The following is a 26,389-nucleotide window of genomic DNA, read 5'->3' on the forward strand; positions in this document are numbered from 1 at the left end:
GGGATACGAGAAATACAAAGCACTGAGAAGGTTATGCCTTATTTTACCTGCTCAAAACAAATGCCAGCACCTGGGCATTGGTCAGTGTTTTCATTTTCTCTGGATATCGACCTTGTTATCTTCACTTATTCCCAGCATATTGGTTAACAGAGCAAGAGAAGGACCTTAACTGGAGGCTTAAGACAAACACAGTCCCCAGTCAAGGCTATTTTACACACTTAGTTGGGCTCAGCTCCCATGCCAACTGCATTTTGCATTCTTCTGCCTGCCATGGATTAAGGGACAAAGCACTACTCCTGTCTCACTGTCTACATCAAGCACTTTGTTCCCACTCATCAGCCAGCGCAGGGGTCTTCTTGACACATGGAAATGAGCCCAGGCATCTCAGTGGCGTTATACCGAATGCCTGTGCAAAAGCAGGATCCTCAGCTTAGGTGTCAAGACAGCTGGAAATGTTAGGGGAAGAAAAGTCACTGCTCTTGCCCCCTAACAAAATAGTCTGATTGTGAGGAAGAGCAGGAAACCAGAGTTAACTAACATTAAATCAGCTTCTACCCAGCTCTTGCATAGAGAGCAACCTCATGAACTGCATGTGTTATCCTCTTCTCCCCTGCACCCGATTGCTCTATTAAATATCATTACATCAGTGTAAAAAGTTATTTCCTGAAGAATAGATTTGCAAAGCTTCCACTGGCTTAACATCACTTTCCCTGAACTCTGTGTTCAAACTCCCGTTGAGTTCTATGACAGCACTGAAGGGAGGCGGCAATGGCAGCAAGGTACAACACATCTCACATGCTAATCCTCCAACTAAAGCTAAAAGTCATTAAGGGAAACATTCAGCAGGAACCCAACACACTTTACTTGCCTCTATCACTAAAAGCTACCACAACAGAAGAACCAGTCCATGCAAGAGTAGGACCATGCTCTGCTTTCCTGTCACCAAAAAAAAAAAAAAAAAAGAAAAACAAAACAAAAACCCACCACATTTTCCCGGCCACCCCCTGCTTCCAACTCTGCAGGAACCAACCTCTAAGTCCCTTCTTCCTGGGTCAGCATCTTAGGCATTAATTATAAAATAAATACTGATCAAATCCAGCCTGTCCTACACCCAGGTAGATGGTGCAGCTGTCAAAAAGCTCTGGCGGTGGGTAAGAAGAATTAATTGTGCTACCAGTCCTACTGTAAGCTCATGGCAAAATTACATTTTAACAGTAAAATTTCAAGACTGCATTTTCTTCTTGCCATTTTAAATCACTCTTGAAAAAAGATACAATATTTCTGGAATAAAATAAAACACTTTCCCATGATCTCTAGTAGGGTTTTATTAATACACATCACTCAGCTTTTACAGCTTCTCCCAGCAAACCTCACGCGATGATTCATGAAAGGTTTGTCCTCACTCCCTCATATATACCAAAGGCACTTTTCTACCTGATTTTAATCAAACCTATAGGGTGCATAAAACTAACAAGGTATTACTTTACACAGTACACTGCCATTTAAGAGTCACCTACTAAAAGAGGAAAAAAGCTTACCAAGTGGCATGCATTTATAATGCTGTTTTATAAGCGTTTTAAATATTTATATTAAAATATATATAATACAGTGAAAACGAAGAGCTGTAGTGAAATACAGACAGATGCAAGCACTAGGCTATTTCTGCAAGGAGCTGACGAGGTCCTCAAGTAACAGTCAACCAAGAACCACAAGAGAAAGAAAATTGCTGAAATAATTATTGGACTAAAAAGGCTTCACTGCAGTAAAGAAATAAAGCCAAAGAAACCTCAGAAAAGTCACTTCGCTTAGCAGAAGTTGTCGAAATTATGCGATGTACAGCAACATGCAACTGAATATCTAGACCCAAATAATAAAAAAAGGTTTCTCTTTTCTTCCTTCTATTACTGTCTGCTCACTACTTTACAACAGGGTTTAAAAGATGCAGGAGCGATGATCAAAAACTGCCACGTTTCCACTAAAGTGAGAAGTGGAGCACCTGTATTGCTGCCTCCTGCGCCTGTCATCCTATTTCTGAATTTAAAAAAAAAAAAAAAAAAAAGCATCATTTAAAGACAGCTTTTAAAATCCTTTTTCTAAATAAGAGTCAGTTTGTTTTTACTCTGCCGCAAGAGTTGACTTTAAAACAAGCAGGGAAAGTACAGGCTGCGTCAGTTTTGAGGACAACAGCTTTTTGGAAAGAAATAGAGCATACATCCTCCAAAGCCTGCCACATATCCTTCCCACCAGATAATAATTTGCACGTTACCCAATATAGTACACGTATGTTCTATGACAGACAACACAACATTCTCATAGAAGTTTGCTACTATTTCAGCTTGCTGCCACTTCATCCTACTTCATAATTTTTCTTACCACAAAAAAGAAACTTGAGAGAGTAACATTCCAGTCAGGATGGGAAAAATCTTCCTTTCTTTTCCTCTCAATCTTGGCCATTTCAGCACCATCAAAAAAAGTCTTTTTTCCTCTGGCACTTGTCAGCTGACAGGGAGTCTGCACCAACACAGTGACACTGCACTGAGTTCCTTGAGGGTGAGGATTTTACGGAACAAACCTTCTCTAACAAATGTTTAATATGAGAGATACAAGACAGTGTAAGAAAAACAATTATGCTTATCATAAATTGCAATTTCTTAGAGAACACCACAAATAAAATTCCATTGCTCATAGCAAAATCTTGATGCAAACCTTATATTTTAGGAGTTAGCTGTGACATAGGAAGACATCTCTGATTTTGTTTGTTTGTTTGTTTGTTTCTGGTGAAAGTAACAACTGCAACACAACACACATCCAGACTCAGGCAAAGCAGTTATAGCAGCAAAACCATCAAAACCCTTTTCCTCTGAGCTAAAATTACTGCTACCATTTTCATCCCTTGCTTCTGACATTTAAGACATTGGGAGAAAAAAAAAAAAAAAAAATCTTCCTTTCCAGCTCCTGTCAAGCTCTGACTCAACTGGGAAAATCTGAAATGTGAGCATCTACCTGGTTGTTCTCCATCAGGGCCATATGGAGAAAAGACAGAGCTCCCAGGAGGTTCTTGAAGATTTTATTCCCTTACCTGAAGAACTTTTTCACCTCAAATAGTTTATAGTTTAATAATTTCTTCCTTCACCAGGATGTCAGCTAATTGCTAAGTTGTAATGGTGTAACACAAAGTTGTAACAGGCAACTCCAGCAGATCTCAGCTGCTGAGCACCCACATAGTGCAGAACAACCCAAAACTCCCATGTTTATTAACAGCGACCTGTTAACTCATCAACACCAGAAAATTAAAAAATAAAAAATAAAATAAAATAAAAAATTACAAACTGTATTTAAGACCTACCTGGCACATAAAATCACCTGAAGCACAAATGTTAGTTAAAATGAGTCTATCCTGGCTGCCACTTGTGGAAAATCAGATAGACCATAAATGTCCCCTTGATGTCATTTATCTCCAAAAATCTGCATGTCTCCAGAGCCAGCTGCAATCAGTTCCTTACTGATTTGCAGAAGCCTGCAAACATGATTCAATTCTGACCAGCAGCTTGGATAACAAAAACAAAACAAAACAAAGGCACAGCAGGGCTGTCTCTGATTTTCTTGTCTCTGTAACACCCATTTTTAATGTGTGCAGCATATACACACAAAGACTGCAGGTTTTCCAGGTTCTTTCAAAAAAATGAAAATAGAGAACAACAATGCCTCCCTTGCTGCCAATCCCAAAACCAGCAAGCCTGAAATGTGAAAACGAGCCCAGGATATGTCTTTTTTTGGCACATAACGATAAGTAATAGAAGTTCTTTGAGCAAATTAAACCACAATTGTTGTTGTGCAATTTGATGGCATTTTTGGAGCTGCATGAGTGTAAATAATTATCCACACAGAAAAAAATTTAGTAACCTGTGTTTTCTCCAACATAGCAGAGGAAGAATAACCACCTTTCTTAGCTCTAATTTGCTAGTAGGTGTTTCTAAACTATAAATATAACACTATTGTTGTCACTAGGAAGGTGACATCACATTACAATAACTTAGTCAAAGTAGGTGAATTCTTTGCCATCAAAAAGAGCATTTCTGTTCAACAGATTCCCGAGCACCCAAATGCCACAGTTTTTTCAAGAAATAGTCAATGCAAAGCATGTGTGTGTTGCTCTCCAAGGCAGAGCCCCCCCATCCCTGTCACCGGCTGAGCCGGGACAAGACATCTGCATCATCACCTCTGCTGCATCAAGGGCGTTCCAGAAAAACCGAAACCCATGCACAGTTCAAAGCTGGGAACTTGTGAAGTTTTTGCTCTGTTCAACGCCAAACCCAGATATCCGCAAAAGTACTAATAGTTCTGACATCTTATTTATTTTCTAACTTCCCACCAATTTCAAGGAGATCTGAAATGCTTAAATACTTCTCTGGATCTGGCTGTAGCTCTCTCAAACCTCCCAAAAAATCCGCACCTGAGCAGGAGGTGTGTGCCTGATCAGCAGCAGCTCGTACTGTGCAGGTACAGTTGAAAAACCTGATATATGCAGAAAGTCCATCTCCTTCCAGGCTATGTGTGCAGCATCCCCAACCTCCCTCTCCCACAATTCAAGCCATACAGACAGAGCAATCCTGTGGTCACATTAACATACCTTGCAGCTGATACCAGAGCCCAGTAACTTTTCAACACACTCCCTGAGGTTGCCCCAAGCACACCTATAAAAATGTTAGGTTCTCAAGTCGAGCCCCAATGCCTACCCAATTACCGTAGCTGTCATTTATCTCAAAACTCTTGACATTAATATCCACTCCCAGCATCCTGACAGTGAGATAACAGGAGCAAATCTCACTAGGGCAGGGATGCAAGGAACAGAATTTCATTAATTTTTTTAAATGACCTTCAGTATTTCCCTCCATCAAAACTAAAAAAGGACCAAGTTTCAGCAAAGGCAGTGTTCAGCCACTCCACTGTTCTCTTTCCCCATTAACATCACTACACCCACAGTGCCATAAACATCTGTGGCACCTTCCTGAGCACACAAAGATGACACGGATGACACACTCCATGCCCAAGAGAACTTAATTTTTGACACATCTTGAGACAAAGAATAACAGTTCAAGCATGAGAGGGCAAGAGGTCACCCTGGAGACAACAGAAGAGACTGACAGCAGAGCAAAAAGATAGAGAGAAAAAAGACTATTTTTTTCTGGCACGAGAGGCAGCTGGAAAGAAGAGGGGAGTAAGAAAGGAAGAAGAAATAAATCATTCAGTGACATAACAAGCAGGAAGGAATAAGAATCTTGACTAAAATGCAGGAAGAACAAGAAAACCAGGGAAGAGACTGATGAAAAGACATAGGTGTGAACTTGTAGAGCACCCTCATATGTCTCATTCCAAATGTCAAGGCAGTCCCAGAGCATCCATGGCACATTTAACTCCTGGCACAAAGAGTTTACAGTGACCTTGAGTCTGCGAATCTGTTTTAAGGACCATGAGCCTTTAACATTTACAAAACCAAAAAAAAAAAAAAAAAAAAAAAAGTCTTTGGGCAAAAGAATACAACTAAAATCCACTGCATTCCCTTTTGGTTGTTAACTCCAAGCCTCGTTCCTCCTGCAGCTCTTTCTCTAACCAATTATTTACTAAGTGCATTAACATAAATGGAACCAGAAGATTTATTTTTAATTTAAAAAAAGAGAGAAAGAGACCTAAGCACACTGTTAATATTGCCAATGCCTTTCACAACTTCATTAAAAAATAAATTTTAAGATTCACCTACAGTAGCTATTGTAATAGAGCTATTTTTCACTGACTCGGTGAAATTCTTTTCACATTCCTTTTATTATGAGAATAAAATGTAAAAACCAGATCTCAGTTTTCTAAAGCAGAGAGTTCCTCAAATAAAGAAGCTAAACAACTATATTATTTGTCATGTGTAAGAACATTGAAAGGAAAATGAAATCATTAGCCTTCTTCAAAACAGGAAGAGCAAGCAACCTATCACCAGGTCCTCGCTTCTTCAGCCAACACAACATGAGCTCTAAACCATGATGCCAGAATAAACTCCCCATTTCAGAAGCTGTTTCCCAGTAATCCAGGATTCCAAACACTTCCCAAACCTAAACTGCTGATTACACCTGCTCAAACAGTGTCTCTATCTCCGAAAACGCCAAACAATGAAGTCGAAGAGCCTTGAGCTAATCCAACACTTGCTCTACAAACAAGTGCCAAACTCTATGGAAATGCAAAAATCTAAGCAGAATTAATATCTGCTTTCCCCCTAAGGAAGAATGAGTAGCAGAAACAAAAGGCTATTACACTTTAGATAAATGTACAAGGGATTACGATTTCCTTTTAGATATAAATGAGACTGAAAACATAATTTGTTTCAAGGACAATAACTCAAGTAAGTAAAATTAGAGAGTCTGTTTCATTTCACATCTACATTTCACTGCAACCTATTAAGCATAGAGGGCTAAAACCTTTTATTTTTCGAGGATGTGAAGCGTGAAAACACACAGGCTACATTTCTACAAAAAAAATCTTCTCATATCAGTGTTTTCATTCTTTTGATGTTATCACCTGCTCTGTCCTCCTCCCCAGCCACATCGCAGAACAGTGCTAGCTATTAAAATATGACCTGAAATTTTCTAAAAAACCCATTAGCAAATTCACCTGCACATCTAAACCCAGGTGTGCCGATGTGGAAGACAGTGAGAATTGTGCCATGGGGACAGTTTTTCCGGCAAACCCAAAGGGTGACAGAGCCCTTTGGAGGAATGCCAGCTGAGCCCAGAGGCATTTGTAGGAGATATGACCCAGGAAAGCAGTTGCTCTCCAGATCATCTTTCCTGGTTTCCTTTGGGGGATTTTGGTTTGGTGCCACTTGATGTAGCTCAGAATAGGCCAAGGGCAATATTCTGTAAGTCAGCTGAATGCAGTCACCCTGTTTTGGAGTGATATCTTTGTAAGTACAGCCTGGTCACAGCATGCATACCAGAGCTACAGAAAATACTGGTTGCACACAGTTCCCAGTCCAGCAGACAGACAAGCTAAAGCAGCCTCAGGATTATATCATCCACGCACTTACAGCATTTATATTCTGTTTATATAAGAGAATCATTTTCAGCAGGTCTCATTATTTAAAATCCTTCAAACACCTCCATGTAAGGCAGTGAGAAAGGTTAAGGTTTCATTCCCCCATGAATTCTTGACATAATTTGACAACACTAAAGCACCATTCTTGCTAATCAGGTTAAATACAGACCCTGCCATATCCCTGGAGAAGCTGGGGACACCGGGCTAACAATCCACCACGCAGATTTTGTCATTGCCTCTCTTTGTGCACAGTTAGGTCTTGCAAGAGACCATTTGCACTAGCTTTTGTAAAATGGTAGCAGAGTTAATGTTTGTCTCTGCTTCCCCAAGCACAAACTATACCCACTTCCCCCGTCACAAGTAGATAATGTGATCCAGAGCAATGCCTTGAAAATTTGGAATAATAGCTACAATCCTCAGAGTTTGATCTTGGGAAGCTCAAGCTGCCCAGACCTCCCATATAAGCCATCCAGCAACGAGATTACTCTGCTTCTGGCAAAGGAGTCTTTATAGCACCTTGCAAGACTGAGTTCTGCTGGTTTCTTGAATCCAGAAACCACGTGATGTAACTTGTCTAAATCACTGACCAAAATCAAATCACACACTGTAAGTGTAACAGCCTAACAGAGCCCTTCACCTCAAATAATACAGCAGCACATAAAAAACAAGAGTGCTTGTGCAGCATTTTAAAACACTCCCTGCCACACAACATACGGATCTCATGGATGCCACGCATGGGGAGAACCCCCTGTGGAGCCCCAAAAAGTAATAAAAGTAATGCGACCGAGGAGCAAGGTGATCAGCACATGCTCAGACTTCTTTATCCCAACATTTAAGCTTCTTCTGCCCCCCCCTTAAAATACCAAACCTGCTTATGCCTAAGGCTGTGCTTTTCCAAACAGTCATTCATACACGATGATTTCAGTAACTGCGTATAATCTTCCACAATAACACCCACAATCAGTTGTGGTGTTGATGTTAATTACTTAAATTTAAACACAAAACATAATGAGATGCTGTAATTTCATTTTCAGACAGTTTTACCCTGAACATTAAACATTATTCAGCTTATAAAAAAAAAAAAAAAAATCCTTACTTTAGCAGAGTCATCTTAAGGGACTTGCATGTTTTAATCATCAACTTTAATTAAGCTAAAAAGTAGAGTATAAATCAAGGCCTTTTTTGAGGCACTCAAAAGGCACAAAAAAGGTTCAATTCTTTGACTGAAGTGCGCATTATGCTGAAGTGTTAATGAGAGCGAACAAGAGTAACTGAAATCAGTCTCCTGCTAATTTTCATAATTTGTAGGGGAACATTTTCTAATTAATAATAGACTTCTAGACACATCTATGTTGACAAATACACCTGTGCTGCACTCCTTTTCTAGCATCTCTCCTCAGTGCTCATGTACAGGTGCTTTCATATCCTTTTTCTTACAAGCTGGTTGGCACCAAAAGCTTGAATTTTTCCCTGACTCTTCCGAATGCACCACACTGTACCACTGTTTGGGAATCTACTGTAGAGGATATTCATACTTTTTATGACTGAGGAAGCCAGGAAGAGCAACACAGTTTTGCATTCAGGTATACATTGAAATGAACCTGCTTTGCAGCCAGGTTGTATAGTAGAATCTGTAGGAAATAATACATTAATAAAAAGATAATCTGCAACAGAGTTGTTTTTAAAGAGCAACTGTGTGCCTAAGGTAATAACTTTCTTAAAAGATCTACTGTGTAGAAATAAAACACTAAATATCACAAAGTATGCTGCAAAAGATCCCAAGATAGAAGACAACAGTGATGCAGGAGATGAGATTTTTTTTTTCTGCCTGACACAGTAAATTTTTTTTTTTTTTTCATTTGAATAGTGTAATCACCAAAAAATAGTTCTAAAAGTCACCAAACATCTTCTGGAGGTTTATTTTGAAATAATCTAGGAGAATGTTAGACTAAAACACTATTTAAAAAAATCTAAAGGGGAACAATAAAACATTTCATTTGGACTCATGATGAAATATAGTTTAGGCCAAGCTGGTTTGAGTCAAGAGATTTTTCTCCTGGTTAGAAGTTTCCCTTTAGTTAGAAAATTGACACCCTCACCCCCAAATGATTTTAAATACAACTCAACCAAACCCATTTTTCTTCTTATATCACTTCAATTTCTGGCCTAGCCAGCAAATATAAAAATCACATTTTTCATGCGGGTCTGTTTTCCTGCATCCAGTGAGGGCAAATGAAGCATGAGAGCTTTCCAGGAGCCCTCACAATGATCCAGACTTTTCTTAACAAGCACATATTGAATATGTCTCCACCAAAACTCAGCCAACAGCTCGCTCTGAGGGGAGAAAAAAATCATGCTGCAATAGGAAAAATGTCAAACCTCAAAATAGGAAGTCTTTTTAAAATAAACAAAAAAAAAAAGTCAAGTGAATTATTGGATTATTCCTATTCCCTCTGTGAAAGTTTCCAGCATTTTTATCGAATGTCTTTAATGTCAAGAGTTTAATCTTGCGTCTATGCAAGGTTTCCAGTGCGTACACTGTTTCTGCTGATGACCCTGCTTGCTATTAAACTAGCTGGTCCAAAATCAGGCAAATAATTAATTAGAGCCAGTAATGCCAGATTTTGCTTAAAATAATTTTTTCCTAGATCATTTCCTTGGATATACTCAAAGATTGTTCCCCACAGAGGTTGAAAATTTGAGAATAAATGAATTAATCAGCAAACAAATAAGCCCCTTGAGCCAGGAAAAAAGGGGGAAAGATTGCCGGGGCACTGGAGTTTTACACTTGTTTTTCTTTGTCTTCTCCCCTACCTGGGGATCACCCAAGGAGAAGGTACTCAACAACAAAAAACAACCAAAAAACCCCACCACACCAATAAACTGAGAGGAATTATTTTTTGAAAAACACAAAAAGAGCTAAAGTATCAGTTTATTGCCAATTCACTGTGCTGCAAACTCCCACCCAAATGCAAAGAAAATCTGTTTCCTTTAGGTCAGTAAAAGGAAAATAGTCTTTACAACCTACTACCAACGAACTGCATCTGTCGAATTTGTAATATGGAGATGAAAAGCACTTGAAAGTTAAATCTGAAACACCAGACTGAAAGACTATACTTTAATTCAAACACATTACACTGCATGGTTATTATTAAGCTCTTCACTCACAGTGTAATTTAAGTGCCATTTTGATATTCTGTTTGAACAAAGAGGTGTCAAGTTAAGAAAACTGGTGTCAGGTCCAGAAACTGTGAAAATGAGGCCCTGACTGCAATAGCATCCTATAGGGTTTCCTTTCAGCAGCATCATCACAGATCACGTGCAATCAGCAGCTAATTCCATAAAACAATTTCTTGGTGGTTTTGTGGTGTTGGTGTTTTGTTTCGTTTTTTTCTCCTTTTCTTGGTCTTCTTGCTTTGGCTCATTCTCTAAGGACACTGAGCTCACAGACCACATCTGCTTGGCACTATCTCCACTAACCACTTTTAGCCTGTTGTATATTTGGAAGCCAGTCTAGCAAAAAGGACAGAGAAAAAACAATTTGACTTCTGCAAAAGCTGAGCGGGCTGGCAGTGCAGACAGACCCCGCCACCTTCTCCAGTGGAGGAAAGAATCCAAAATGAGAACTCAGTCTTTATTATTGCCCTTGCCCATGAAACAAGCTATTATATCTTTTCAGAACAATGAGGCTTATTTAACTGGTGTCTCCCCCAAAGACCATCACAGAAATCTCTTCAGCCTGTTTCCTAGAGGTGCAAGTTTTCTGCCTTCTCAGGTCTCATTTTGCATTGCACACAGGTACGTGAGGAAAAGTTTCCTGGTATCAATGTACTATCTGCACTGAAATTGCAGGAGAAAAGTAAAATGTTTTCTTATGTTTCCTTCTTCCTGCTAAAGAGACAGATTGCATGTGCCACATCAATAATCTCAGCCGTCACATAACCTCATAGTCAAGTAATAAATTATTTACTAGGGCTCTCTACTTGAATGGGAGTCAATCAGTTAAATGGCCCTCAATTAATACTCAGGAAGAACAATAGGAAGAGAGGAATTGTTCCAAACAGTGCAGGTCTTGAAACAAAAAGCATGCTTTTAAACAAAATACCTCTGCATTCAAGCGAATTCTTGGTTCACCAAATATCTATTTTAATCCCTAAATGGACACATTTGCTAGCAAGACATCCTGTTGACACCTACTTCATCCTGTTCTGCTTTGGCATGAAGGTCTTGTGCATTCTGTAGGGTTCAAGTGACCACTCAGACATCTTCAAAGTGTTATAATGAAATGTGCTTGAGGGCATAAAGCAAAAAAGCAGCTTTGTTTCCCAGAACCAAGTCTGAAGAGCAGCATCCCCTTGAGGACTTTGCAAACAAAGTTACCCTGGAGACAGTCTCTGAGGAACAGTTGCAATTTACTGCTGACACGATGATCTGCGAAGTTTGGTATTTTAAGGGGGGTGTGGGGTGTCTCTGGCTCCTTGTTTCGGAAACAGGTAGAGAATGAAGGTAAAGGAGTGAAAAAGTGTTTGTAAGGTATTTACGGATCTTTATAAGGAGAAAAGCCCTTCACTTTACTACACTGTAGTATCATTTTACCGGCATGAAGTACATTGCTTCCACTCTTCATTTGCTTTCTTTGCATGATTTTCTTCTAAACTTTGCACGGAACTCTATAATCTACTAAAAGTAAAACCTGATCAACCTCTCCCCTCAAGAGTGGAGAAACTTGTAGTGTCTGCATACGTAGTCTTAATTTTGCACAGCTTGATTTAAACAGTCAGGTCTGGCATCGCCTCTTCCGGCCCACAGAGGGAAAGGTGGATCACCCCAGAAAATGCATTTTGGACAAGCAGTTTGATCAGGAGAGAATACGACACACTTAAAGCTGTAGAATTTGCATGACATGACAGCAAACTCTGAGTCACAATATACATACATATATATATGTATTTATTTTTTTTTCCAAATTTGTCAAAGCCATCCAACTTCATAAACAAACGTTCTTGGCTTTGCCAAAAAGAACAAATACTTTTTCTGTAACACTGCCCCACAGCTCTAACCAGAAATACTATTACTTTCCAGCTCTAACTAGCTCTTTCCCCACAGTTTTAACTAGCATTTCTATTATTTTCCAGGCAATATATCTGGCTACCATACATCTTACACATGCATTTGGCTTCACACATAATGCTGTAGCAGTTTAAGCATTATTACTGTATAAACGAAGGCATTTATAAAAACTAAGTAACATTTGGCAGCTCCATAAGATATTCAGATTGCCATATCCCAGTGTAAACCATCAATAATCACAAGTTGCAGGGAAGTGTAATACAATGGTCTTGGCACCTAAACTAGTTGTGAGTCTTAATTCACTCTCAGAGGTTTGTACCTTGCAGCTCCCATTACTTCAGAGTTTCTCCTTTTCAATGCATTGCATTTTCCTAAGTGCCAGACTGACTCCACCTTTTTGTATCAACTTTTCTGTGCCCTCAGCTTGTCCTTCTTCAAGCTTCTCACCACAAAAGTATTCCAGAGTCATATTAGATACACCAGCCCTCCTCAAAAGTTATTCCTGATTGCATTTTGCCAACTCTGGCCCATAAGGGATTATGAAATTCAACATGTGAGTACATCCCCCCAAAGCTGGAGAATGTCACATCTGTCATATATTTACAACCCAAAAGAAAGAGGCTGTATTTGTGCAAGGGCCCCAAGAAACAGGGGTGGCACCAGATGTTCCACAGCTGAGCATCCACACAGCCGCAAGATGTAAAGCTAATCAGCACAGACCCAAAAATAATTAAGTTATTATGCTTTGCAAGAACTGCTGGCTGGCTAGCGGAGACAGACCACAATTCCATGCCCTTAGGGAGAGAACCGTAGAAAGAGCTCAGATATTCTATAAGTGACTGGGGAACAGCCAGCACACAGGACAAAATGTGAATCCGCATCAAGCCAAGCATCAAAATAGAATGATTTTGCCTTTCCTGAGAAGTTTATGTCTGAACCTGTTTGTCAGACACATGCATAAAGGTAAGCAAGTACTTTATTTTATTTTTTATGGCTGTCTGATGGTGTAACACGTGACTTCCAAACACTTTTGTCAGCAGAGCTCCGAGACTCTAAAGTGTCTGCTGGTGACAGAAATTAATTATGTATTTGGCATCTGATCAACAGGCCAAATTATTTATTTTTCCCCCAATTAAATTAAACAACTAAACGTTATTAAATTTCTTAGTCCTCAGAATTCCCCCAGAGTAATATCTAATAGTAAGATTTTTAATTGCATATGCCTATAAGATTACAAATTGCAACGACAGGCCAGATTTCAAGTCACGTCAGTGACATGAAGGCATATTAATAGCTCCCTGCATTATGCCAAGTTTTGATAGACCAGCTCTCTATAGGTTTATTTATACATACAGTGCAAAAATTACATATAAAGCACACACACCCCCCCACTCCCACATATATATATATATATGTAAACATACACATATAAGAAATTCAGTGACCTGGATTTTCCTACAACTATTACGAGTAGCATGTTTTAAGGAGGAATGCCTACAAATCACATATGCATGCAAGTGAGCAGTAATACTGGCAAAATATTGGTTTAAGTGATAAACAGCACTTGGCCATGAATCTGTCTTGCAAAGTGGAGGAATAAGGGGGAATGCTAAATGCTCTCCTCTGTCAGAGGAGCAGAGGCTCCTCAGGGGAAGGACAGATTTGGAGATGTAGTTATTGCCACCAGCACCAGCCTGGTTTTCACTGCCTTGTGGGTTCCTTCATCTGTACCTTGAACTCCAAAGGAGCCAAGCCCCCCTCTAACACCCCCTTAGAGATAGGAGTATCACACAAGATTGACATACCAAAGCTATTTTTCCTTTTTTTGTCATCTGCTCTCTTGATGCTAAATCAACCCTTACCACAGCCTCCAGCATCTCAGTTAATAGAAACAAAACACTGCAAATTAAAAATTGGAAACAGATCTTCAGCGACAAAAGCTGCACAGAAAAAAAATCCTTATCAAATCAGCAGCACCGATGACTGCTACTTCTTCCTAGAAGAGCTTGAAAGGAACCTGTCCCAAGAGAATATGGACCAAGCACAATGCTTGGGGAACAGCCTCACTGCGAGCACCAAGATTGGAGAGAAAATTCTGCAGACACAAGCCCAGGGTACCACATCTCCCACATTAAACTCCAGCTTTCCCCAAAATAACCCCTCTAGGCTGAGCAAACCAGATTCAAAGTGCATTTGCATGTAATCACCAGCTTTCGTGGGATTTCAATCAGACCCTAAAAGCTCAGTATTAAAATACCATTTATTTATGCCTCTGTGTTCTAGAGATTTAAGAACAACCAGCAGTTGCACTGAGCTTCTAAAGGCCCTCAGGCACGACAGTGTCTACAGATTACAGGACGGGAGAGAGTGACGATGCCCAAATTACATATCTCTAGCTCTCACCTCTTCCTCTGTCCAACCACCCTAATCCACAGACTAACTTAGGAGGACTCTTAACATTGTGAATCTTGCATCAAATAAAGTCATACCTCAGGATCTGTAGCAAGACACTAACACTAGGAGCCACTGCAGAAAGCAGCCCAGCACGGCAAAGCACAAGGAAATACATAACAGTAGATGTTGCTCCGACTTCAGTTCCTTTAGTTTAAGGTATGCATTCAATACCACACTGTAATTAAAACCCAGCAGCCCAATCCTATGCTCTCTGCAAGAGGCAGACTGTACAATCTGTGGGGCAGTGGCTGAAAACCCATTGAGCCTCCCCCTAGCTTGAAACAAAAAGGGAACAGAGATGGTCCTGCCAGGCACCAGGACAGATATTTGGAGGGTTCTACCCAGCACCAAACAATTTCCTGGGAATCAGGGAAATTCCGAAGAAAAGCTTCTGGACTCTCCCACATGCTTTTCATTTCTTCCCAGAGCATCCTTCCAAGATGAGTTGCTCATTCAGCAGTAGGAAATATCTCCAAATTCAAATAAAACCACATTAATGAAAAACAACCAATTCAAGAAATCACGATCACTGAAGGAACCAACTGAAAAAGAGCAAATGTGCCATGGGGTAATAAACATCAGATGGCTCTAGGATTAATTTAACATGACTGTGGAGTTGATACAATGGATATTAGAGATTTCTTCTAGAGAATCGGCACTTTCATTTGCAATGAAATGCTTGCTGTTTGAGCTGGGCCAAGGGTATTCTTCCTGACATAGGAAAGCAGCAGATTTGCCCAGATCTTGCGGGAGCAAGTTAGCAGCAACTGACAACATGGTGAGAAAATGAAGATAGCTATAATCCATTCCCTCACGCTCACTCTGCTCATTTTAAAATACTTGAACATGCTCTGCTTATACGGATGAGAGAACTAGGGTCAAACAACCGTTAAAATTAACTTTTATTTATTTTTTTGCTTTCTAGCTCCAATGGTTTAAGCTTAGCCAATGTTACTGAAAAGCAACAGGAATGATATCCCATCTGTGGGCATATTCACATCCAGAAATTAGGTGTTAGATCTGCATGGGAAGGATGGGCACATCAAGCTTATTCTGATGTATTCATTTGGAGAAGTCAGAAAGGGGTTTTTGTCTGTTTGGAGTTGTGGGATTTTTGTTTGGTGAGTTTCTTTTGTTTGTTTTTAACATATTTACATATAAATCGAAACCATAGTAATGATATCACAGACACTACTTATGTGGTTCATTAAGTTTTTTCATTGGGCTGCTAAAACCCAGCTATCCACCAAAAGTGAAACCGCCCTGGCCCCATCGATGTCCTGATCAGCTAGAAGTTGCTGAGAGTATGAGTAAAACTGATTCAGAGAGTAGGTTCCTCAGAAAGAGCCCACTTTAAATATCTATTGCTTATTTATCCTGCACTCAGCTATGACAGGGACTAGCTGGGGACATGGCTAGCTTGCTAGCCAGGAACATCTGCAGGATGTTAGTTACCCCTCTTTTTGACAAGATCTTGTACTTTTCAATTTTTTTTTCCCCAAAAATAACTTTTCTTAAACAAGTTCACTAACAAAACCACTTTTATAATCTCAGCAAAACATAACTGGAATTAAATTATGGTTCAGTAATTCACAATTAGCTGCACAGAGGCCATTTGGCCTTCATCTTTGTGCCAGAATGTGCTGGGCGTGAATTACTACACTGTAATTCACATGCTGTCATGTCTTAGGGCTTAATTAACACCACAAAAAAAACCCTCAGAGCACCCAGAGCTGGTCACTAGAGATCAGCCAAGAAACAGTTACAAATGAAACTGGCATCAGAGGTTACAGGCCTGCAAGGACAACACAGCTCCCCCTTCCTATCGCTTTGAGAGCAAGCACATTTTCTACTGCTAGAGTCCAGAAAGAAACCCACGTGCCCTGCCACTCTATGCCATAGCAGAAGTCTATAGGGAAGGATAACTTCTATATGTTAATTCAGGCCCTAGTCTTTGCAAGGTTGAATTTCACCCTCTGTCAGCTTATAGACTGGTCAGTTATCAGACAAGGAACTTAATACTCCCCATTTCAGTACAGTGCTGCTAAACAAAGCACTGTAGTATATACACAGAACAGCCACCCCCTTTTATCAGGAAAAGCCTTTCTCAGTCACTTGTTCCACTATTGAAAAGGTGGCTGCAGGTAATAAGAATTGCCAAGAACAGCAAATATTATACATATTTCAAGGACGATTAATCTTTTAAAACAATGAAGTTACGCAGAAGCCTGCAAGTCAACTTGGCTATTTCACAACTAATAAAACACGTCTCTTGTATTTCATTTTGACTATATAAAGAGTATCGTAGTAAAAGGCTATTATCCACTATTCACTAGCTAACATAACACTTGTACAAGCAGAAAAGAAACACAGTATGTATTTTAAGCAGTGACAGTATTTCCACTGTATTAAAATAGCAGCAAGGCAAATGTTCAGCTCACATTAAACAGCACTCTGTCACCAAGGACCAGCTTGCTAGCTTCATATATTCCCCCAAGAAAGATAATGCAGCTTGCTTTAACAGAATAATTGTCACCAGGCAACTACCCATTCTGTTCGGCAATAAATATTTCCGCTGTTCCCAGAGAAACTGGCTCGGCATCTGGACCTGCTAACGCCTGGAGACATCAGCCTGACCTTCGCCATCCCCTCACGAAGACGCTGCCCTCCCTTGCCACAGCTCTCGCCCAGAAACATCGGAAGATGGCAGAGAAGCAAGGAGGGTCAGAGCAGGAGAGCGGACGCAGTTTCTCTTCCTTGTAGCTGCTATGACTTCAGAGGACTTTAAATTTCATTTGCTCCTCTGCAAATGATAAATTACTTCAGCCCCATCATACAGAGAGACAACATGGCATCTGTTCCTAAATGCAGAAAGGTCACTTTACAGCTATGCTGCAAATCTACATCAAAGAATTCTTGGAGTCAACTCAGTTTTTTTGGAAACGCAGAGTTTGGCCAGCAGCAACCCCAGCCCTGCCAGTTTGGTGTTGACAAGTGTCAGCATTAAGACTGAAGCTTCCAAACAATACCAGGCTCCAGAACTTGTCAGGCTATGTCTGAACTAGAGCTTATTTGAGCTCTGTCCCCAAATTTATTTAATAAACCTCTCCTGCAGCTGCAACTTGCTCTAGGATCTTGCCCGTCCTAGCCGTAATAGTAAAAGCTACTCTAATGTCAGATACTTATTGTTTGTTCTGTAATTTCAACCTGGTTTTGGTTACATTCTTAGCTTTGAACAAGTGTGTGGTACTACCCCAAAAATCACATTGCAGATGGAGAAAAAGATGAAGAAACTTAAGTCATCACAGCAACGACTAACCTCATGGATCATCAGGAGGGAACAATCCACAGCTTGTTAACAAATACAGCATTAAAACATATAAAAAAATTATCCCGAGCAGCTGCAAGATCTAGGAAGAAGCAACCCCCACCACTGACACCATGCTTTGCCCAAGTGGAAACACGGAAGCTGATGGCTCATTATGATGACACAACAGCACGGCGAGAGCGTAGCATCAGAGGCAACAGGCAGATCGCCCTGCCTGTTGATTTTATTGCATTGGTAATGATCTCCAACAGAAACTGGGCAATTTGCATTATTGCTTTAATCTGAGTAATAACAACTGGTTGTCCTGTTAAAGCATTAGAATAAAAAAATAAAATTTAAAAATACTCTTGGCTGCACATCAGGAAATCCTACACACAATACAATCCTTAAAAATATAAATTTGAATAAATAAGAATAAAACCATCTGATGGGATGATAAAGATCTTTGCATACAACAGGCCTCCAGCACTCTTCCAAAACCTAAAATAAGTTACTTATTTGGAGACATGCAAGATTTCACCCCGCAGTGATCACACTTCAATGCCCTTCCTATCCTGCTCTTAACAGCATGCATTTCTGATTCCTTTTATTTTTTTTTTTTCTTCTCCACGATATTGCTTGCTTTTACTGCAGCTAATTCTCTAATTTGGTAAAACAGGTTTAGTTGTATCCAACAGATTGATTTGCTGGAGCTCAGAAGAGGGGAAAGCTTTCTGGGGGTTCCATACTGCTCCGAGTTGTGTCATCTGGAAAATCACTTTCAGCTTGCACATTCAAGTGAAGAGCAACAGCATAGGAATCATCCACCACCCAAATCTGCTATGATCAAGTATTTCACATGGTTTCATTTTTTTGCTAGCTGTGTTTCAGGGCAGTTTGAGCAAAACTAGCCAACACAGTGCCTATGCGTTTTGGATACGGCAGATTAACATCATCACCAGGAACCTCCAAAGATTCATGACTTTTTCCCCTTTTCATTATTTCTAGAGTTTATCAACAAGACGACGTTGTGCCAGGGCAGTATCCTGGAAGATTACTTTTCACCTTGCAGCTCATCAAAGTCATACACTCTTTTATATCACAACTCAAAACACACAATATACTCTCAGAAATGAGATAACTAAAAAAGAGCACCCTAAAAAAAAAAAAAAAAAAAAAAAAAAAAAATTCCCCAACAAATTTATGAAATCACTGGATTAGAAATCCATCTCTAATGTAACTACCACTACAGATGAAGGGACAATGTCAGGAAACTCCAAAAGGTAACAAGACATACCGAAGTCAGTTTTTAAAAGTAGGTTGTAGCAACTCTGCCCATCGCTTGCACGCCAGGAGCCATTCCAGCCCATGACATACGGACTCAAATGCTTCTTGAGCCTTGTTAAACATACAAAAACCACAGCAGCCACTCTGTACACTTGATTTGTAGAAAAACACAGAGGGTAGAAGCATCTCTGATGTTTGCCCATATGTAGCATAATACAACTCCCAGGACATTTGTGACATTTTCATTTACTGTGACTATCAAGAAGGATTTTCTAGCTATAGTGGCATCGTGAGTTAAAATCAGAACTGCCAGATGCGTATTTAAATTGTTAATTGCTTTAACTGTTAAGGTTGTTGAAGTATAAAGATTTTAAAAACATTTACCACTTAACTTTCCTGGAGAAGAACCGAGAGCACCTTTCCTAACAGCTCTTTCAATTCCACCCCACTTGGTTGGCTCAGTTTAAATATTAATTCTAATTTTCAAGTCATCAAGGAGTTTTGCGTGAAGAATGATAATACAGATAACCTTTGTGCCCAAAGGTGTTATCAGTGATATGAGCAGACAGGCTGTGCTATAAATAGACATGTTCAGCCAATTACACATATTTCATTTTTTTAGCCTCCTTCTTCGCTATAAAATTCTGCTCTAATGTTTTCACACATGCAGAACACATATGAAGCACAAAAAGTCTGATGAAGATTTTAAAAGCATGGAGCCACAGCCTACACAACAAGGAATCATGTTATTTACCAGCATGTTCCCACTGACCTGTAATTTAAAATGAGACCCTTGGTGGACCTTGACTTCCATTTAGGTACCAGGAAAATCAGGCAGTCAGATTTTCTCAACCTCTGCTCTGAGCATTTATCAACCATCACTGCAAACAGGAGTTCCTGAACCCTTCAGCACTTAGGAAGTTTTGCAACTTACTTCCTGGGCCTACATTTGGGTTTCATATTAAAAAAAAAATAAACAAAAAAAACACCAAAAAACAACCAAACACAAAACCAAGCCTTAAAAATCTTACTCTCAAGAATTAACTGTGTCAGATTTCACTTAATGATTTCCTGGCTAATGAAAAGACCAAATATTTCTGCTTATGGGGACACGCAGTCCCTTACTGAACAGTATTCACAAAAGGAAAATTCATTTCCATGCAGAAGCTGGGAGAGACAACCCCCAGTGACGCACAGACAAAAGAATATGTTTGGGCATGAGGAAAAAAGTCTGCCTTAATATAGCAGCTAAACTTGATAACAAATCTTTATGTGACCAGAATTCTTTGTTTTAGGAGTGAACAAGTTATAATATAGTCTGGGAATTCAAAGACCTGGGGTGGAAGTGTGGAGAGACTACCAACATCCTGGAAAAAAAACCACACCATTAGGTAAAAAATGTAGGCAAAATTTTTGCCATATTCTCAACTCACCATGGGCTACTGGTGTTAAGAGCATTGTGAAGAACAGCAGCTGTGATGACCACATGACTGTGAAGGAAGCCTTGAAAATATCCCAGCAAATAAGGCTTCCAACAAAACAAGGCGAGTGTCCTCCTGCACTTGGTTCTGACACTTTAACTGTTGGCCTTCGATTCACATCCAAAAAGAGGGGGGGAAAGCCAATCAAAAATAATAATAAAAATAATTAAAAAAAATTCCACAGCCAGTATCCAGAATCTGAGACCTACAAACAAGAAAGGAAAAAAAATGCAGTTAGTAAAACAGTAAGAGAGGTGTTTTCAATCAAGTCTTGCTGTGTTTCTTTGCTGCCAACAGCTGTAAAGGCAAACATGTCTTCCCCCCAGCCCTTCAGATGTACGTACATTACTACACACAACAGGAATTAAAACCCGTTATTTTGCAGAAAGCCAGTTTGTGCATCACTAATGCTCCACTTCCTCTCTCAAAACAGAGCTTAAGTTGTGAACAATGATGCCCACAGGTCCAGGGAGTCCACAGGCTTGAGGTTGACTAGAAAAAACAAGTCCATATGTGTTGGATTGCATCCTAGGTACATGGGACTTCTAAACCAGGCTCCCAAAAACGTTTCGGTGTCTATACATCACAAGCCAAGAGAAATTCCAGAGCTGCAATAGGTTTAAGTGGTGCTTAGGCTTCATGCTGACCCCACGTATGTCTCCTGTATGGCTTTTAATTGCTGAATCTGGAGCAGCTTTTGAACCCAACTAGGGCCCCCAAGTCCCCCTTACCCTATAACTACTTTCTCTGGTAACTGCCCAGGACTCAAGTCCTAGAAAAGCTCCACAGTTATTCATTGCAGGATTTAAAATAACAGTGGTCTTCTCCATCCCACAGGTTTACAAGAAAGCACAGGGAAATCAGTATCCAAGCTTCAACAGAAACCTTCGCTTGCTTAACTGGAGAAAGGATTCCAGCTTCCCATCACTTTAATCTCTCAAGAAGGATCTAAATTGCCACAGTGACTCAAACTTGGCAGGAAAAAACACAACTATACAGAGTTAAACCATGGCATCAGTTTGAGATTGAACTTCCCGTTGACTTTGAAATGATGATAAAATATGAGGAATTGAAAAGTACTCTGCATATCTGTTTTGAACTCTCTAGACTCTGCAGCCTTCACAGCACTGCCCTAATTAAAAATCTCTCAAAAAAATCCCTGATAAATAGACGTTATTCTTCTCTGAGCAAAGCAGCTGTTTTTGCCAACTTTTGTTCTTACTCAAAACCCAGTTTGAGCCAAAGAGCTATATGAAAAACTGCACCGCATGCCATTGTGATGCGGGTGCATTGCTGAAACTCCGGCACGACAAAGTGGCCTTTGTTTTGCCTGCTATCTTTGCTGATCAGCAAAATCAAACCCCGCATTGTTCAGAACCAAAGTCTATAAGGAAGCTGCATTTTTTCTGATAAATATATCTGCTTGCACTGCCAAGATATTATTTTCCCACTCTTCTCTCCAGTCTATCCCTGTGATTTGTTCATTCAAATATAGTATTTAGTTTCCAAAGCTTTTTCTCTGTTCCATAGCTGGGGTGACTAAAAAGCCCAAGATCAATATTCAGTCAAGTGGTTTCTTCGTAAACATCCCAGAAATTAAAACTTTGCTCAAGTTGCGACGAAACAGAATGGTCACTGATAATATTTAAAGCTTGGTTTCCTAATAGGGACAAGACTCATGAATATTTTAAATCATACATTCTAAATAGCAATCAAGTCTGCCATTTATATTTTAGGAGGCTATGAGTGCACATCAGGCTACACCGCTGGCCATTATTTATGCATGCTTTTTTCTACAGCTTTCTCTTGTGTAAAGTTTTAAAAGTGAGAGGCTTTTTGTACTACAAAATTTGAAAAGGTGTACAGAGCAATGGGCAAAGTTATCCAAGCTCAGGTAAACTTCCCCGAAGCAAAAGCTCAGCCAGGCAGCAAAGGACTGGAGGTTTGTTTTCTGACTTTTTTTTTTTTTGTTTGTTTAAGCTGAATCAGGTTCTGGACAATCTAAATCTGTTAGGAAGAAACATTATGGTGGAATAAAAGGTTTTTGAGTGTAAACTCACAAAGTCACACATTAATTATGCTACCTATCCCAGAGAAGGGTTGTTGATAAAATATTTATACAGTGGCCTTTAAAAGTTTTTTAATCCATATATATATATGTCCCTGCACAATGGCATTCAAGGATTTTTCTGTCATCTCATGGACTGGGGCTGAAGGAGCAAAGGGATTCAACTGTTCGTTGCCAAATCCAAACACTAATTTTAGGAACTAAAGTCTTGCAACTGCCCTAACCACAAACCAACATTTTATCCTATTGGAAGAGCATCATCCAGTCAAAAATGCCAATGAACCCACAATGCATCTGGAGAAATGCTGAAGTTGTTTAACAACACGAGGCACCACTATATTAACCAAACACATTGTAACCCAGGTGGTTTTGTATGTCATGCAATCAAATAATCACAGTGTGTTTGTGCACTGGATATCTGCAGGGGAACAGCCAGATAGGAAAGCCGTGGAATGACCCTTCGTCTTAATGTTTACACAACCCTCTCAAGTACCATTAAGAAATGCAAAAAAAGAGGCCTGCAAAACAAAATTTGCTTAATCTTTGGATTATCTCCATGTAAAACACAGCCAAAAAGAGAGAAACTAGAGCATGCACCTGTGAACTGCCCAGTGCCGAGCATTAACATTTATTTACACAAGAAGGGGATATACCATCATAGTGAAAAATTTAAGGGCTACACTTGACCTTAAGGGGTTTGGACTTGAAGCATGAAGATGATGCATCCTGGACCGATTTACAAGAACATTCTTCTGCTCACTGACCTTTCTTTGCCCATAGGGCTACCCATGACACCCTCACGCTCGAATTTGCTACTAAGCATCACCCAAACCTGATTTGCAAGCTGGCAGTTCCCAAAATCCAACTCAAAGTGGTACAGACATAACAGGAGAAAGCCAAAGGCAACTAAAAAGAAAAAAAAGTTTGGAAGTAATGAACTCCTTGAAGCTGATGGGCGTAGCTGGAACCACAGATATAATTGCCCATTCTCAGCATCTGCGACTTGAGACAATTTATTCCAGACAACATTCAGAATTTCACTAAGAGAGTGATGAGGAATAACAATAGCAAGAAAGAGGAAAAAAAATATGTAGTCTCTGCAAAAACAAATTAATTAACTGCAAGCTAAAGTTAGAAAATAAGTAAAAGAATGACCTGTATTGCCACTCCCATTATGAAGAACTAAACAACAATATTGCTGCAACCCTTCTGGTCAAAAGTTGTCTGTGCAACACTTTTATTTATTTATTTTTCCCACTGCTACAAAATTAAAGTTTTGTCTCTCCCAGCCCTTTCCACCTTTACCCTATGCCAAACCCTTTTCCCTGTCGGGTACTCAGGATATGGCTCCATGGTCACTTTGCAGTGGCACAAAGACAACCTGCCATGCAAAAGGTCACACAGACCTTACCGAGGGTATAAAGACCAGGGAACAGGGCAGCAGGAGGCTGCACTCCTGGCATTTCAACAGAACCACATGTACTTTCACTCCTAGACACTCACTGAAGTTACCACGACAGGGCTGTGGTTGTTTATTAGATTTTTCCATAAACACTTTTTGAAAAGTCAGGAAAAAGTTTCTGAAACCCATAAGCATTGAATTGTCTGTAAACTTTTGTCTGTGTCTGCATGTAGCCCAAGAAAAAGTTCATTGTGTACTGCAAAACGTTCATAAAGTCAGAGTTCTCAGAGAGTTCAGGAAAACAGGCTTTTGTTGCTCAAAATACTAAATGGCAGCCATGGCTTTTGGCTCTTCATTTCAGGTTTTAACTTTGCTCAATGTGATGCACTGTCAGAGACCAAGGGGAGCCTTCCTAGGGTGAGCAGACTCACCAACATGTTCTTCTACCTGCTCCTGTCTGTGTCTCCCCTTCCCTCATATCTCTGCCGGGGCTGTCAACTCGAAGGAAGCTTCTCAGTCCCAAGCACAAAAAACTCCAAGATATTTTTAAGCTAAATTTAAAACAAGCACTTGCACCTCTGCCCCTAGTTGCACAATCCTGTACTAAAATTAATCTTACCCATATTGTTTAAAAGCTTAAGACCATTCTGCCCTTTAAACCTCCTTTCTCTCTCACGTAGCACTCTGAAGTCATTTTAAAAACCCAAAAAGCAAGCAACAACGGCAACACTGTCTAGATTCTCAAACATCACTGCAATGTGACTTATACAGCAAGGAACTGCAGTCGACTCAAACCAAGCCTCAAGCACCACCTGTTTTGGCTATAACTCGAAGTGACAAAAGAACTCATTAGATACATTACAGGATTCACTGCAAAATAACTCACAAGTGTTAACTGAGTTAATTCATCTCAGATTAATCAAGCCTTTGATAAAAACACACCCAAGCACAAAGCGGTTGAATCTGGTAGGTGGAAGCTAATGGCTACCTCTTGGTTTTCCCATTCAATCCAGGATCAAAGTTTCAACAGACAACGATAACCAAACTAAAACTAAAGCTATTCACACATCTTGTGACTTCACATGGCAGGATAAGGAAGAACGAAGAGGAAAAGAAAGTCTTGGAAACATAGTCCAGAGGCTTATAAAGATTATTCCGAATTGTACACATGAATATCACAGCTGCACAATGGCCCAGCCTTTCTTTAAGCACCTGCCAGTTCTCCTTGGCAACATACTTCATGACAGATTTAAAAGAGGAAGGTACATCATTCACAAGGTCCCTGCATGTATGCAAATAATGACAACACATGCAAAAACTTTACAAAGGTGCAAGGTATCATCTGAGGATGTGGTAAAATATGCAAATATTTGTATTGCATTCCTGCCCCAAATCAGGCTTTCCAAAAAATGATTAGCAAAAACTTGAGACTCTCGCTAGTGAAGCACTGCCTGCTTACAAGAAGCAAGTCAGCCCTTCTACCACCCCAATACCTTGTATACATCTCTGTACATCTTGGGAAAAAGCTATGGAGCTCTTTGCACGAGCTGCACAGCATCATAAACTTCTGACCACCTGAAAAAAATCCTGTATCAGGGTTGTATACAGGAATTATTACAACCATGTTCTGCAAACTTTGGTGGAGATGTTAATAAATTTTCAAGAAGGATCCTATACCTGCATAACATCACCTTTCTCAAACATCTTAGTTTGTAGCACATCTCCTTTACAGAGGGGAAACAATACCCACGCAAGCACTCCTCACAGTATTGCCAACAGTTGCGATTTCATTGCAAAACTCTCAGTATGTGGCAGCTCCCTGCAATAATGAGGATTTCAGCTTTCCTTTCAAGTAAATTTCTCTTCACAGAGAAAAGCTGAAATATAGGACCCCAAAGCAGCTCAGAGGTTCAGTAAACTGGTGGTAAATAAATATAGCCCAACATATTTATTCGATTTAAAATTTGCATGACTTTTAATCAAATCTCGTAATTTTTTCTGTGAATGATTTATGATGCTGAAAGCCTGCATTTGACAATACTCTCGTAACGCTTATTTGCATGTCACAGAGCCTTTAGCAATTCTTCTGTGACAAATAATACATGTGCCGTGTGTGCATTGCAAATGGAGATAAGCTTGTCTCCAGGGTCAGCAGAATTTCAACTTCCCTTTGCTGCACTGGCAGAGCTCATATTTTGAGGCATTCTCTCTGTCACACATACCAGCCCCATTTATTCAGGTAT

At 39.9% G+C, this 26,389-nt stretch overlaps 1 protein-coding gene across 35 annotated transcripts in view; it reads right to left on the reverse strand.

Annotated features, from left to right (window-relative positions):
• Positions 1 to 26,389, reverse strand: part of ADGRL3 (adhesion G protein-coupled receptor L3) — a 384,288-nt gene that overhangs the window by 209,038 nt on the left and 148,861 nt on the right. For 33 of the 35 annotated variants that reach the window (XM_071807883.1, XM_071807868.1, XM_071807860.1 and 30 more), the window contains one exon: positions 20,629 to 20,881. The exons of the other annotated variants lie outside the window; for them this stretch is intronic. In XM_071807883.1, the coding sequence (XP_071663984.1) occupies positions 20,629 to 20,683 (55 nt within the window). In that variant the 5' untranslated portion in view covers positions 20,684 to 20,881. The remainder of the gene's footprint in view (positions 1 to 20,628; positions 20,882 to 26,389) is intronic. 35 annotated transcript variants of the gene reach the window in all.

Source organism: Patagioenas fasciata, chromosome 4 (genome assembly GCF_037038585.1).
Source record: "Patagioenas fasciata isolate bPatFas1 chromosome 4, bPatFas1.hap1, whole genome shotgun sequence".
Taxonomy (NCBI): Eukaryota; Metazoa; Chordata; class Aves; order Columbiformes; family Columbidae; genus Patagioenas; species Patagioenas fasciata.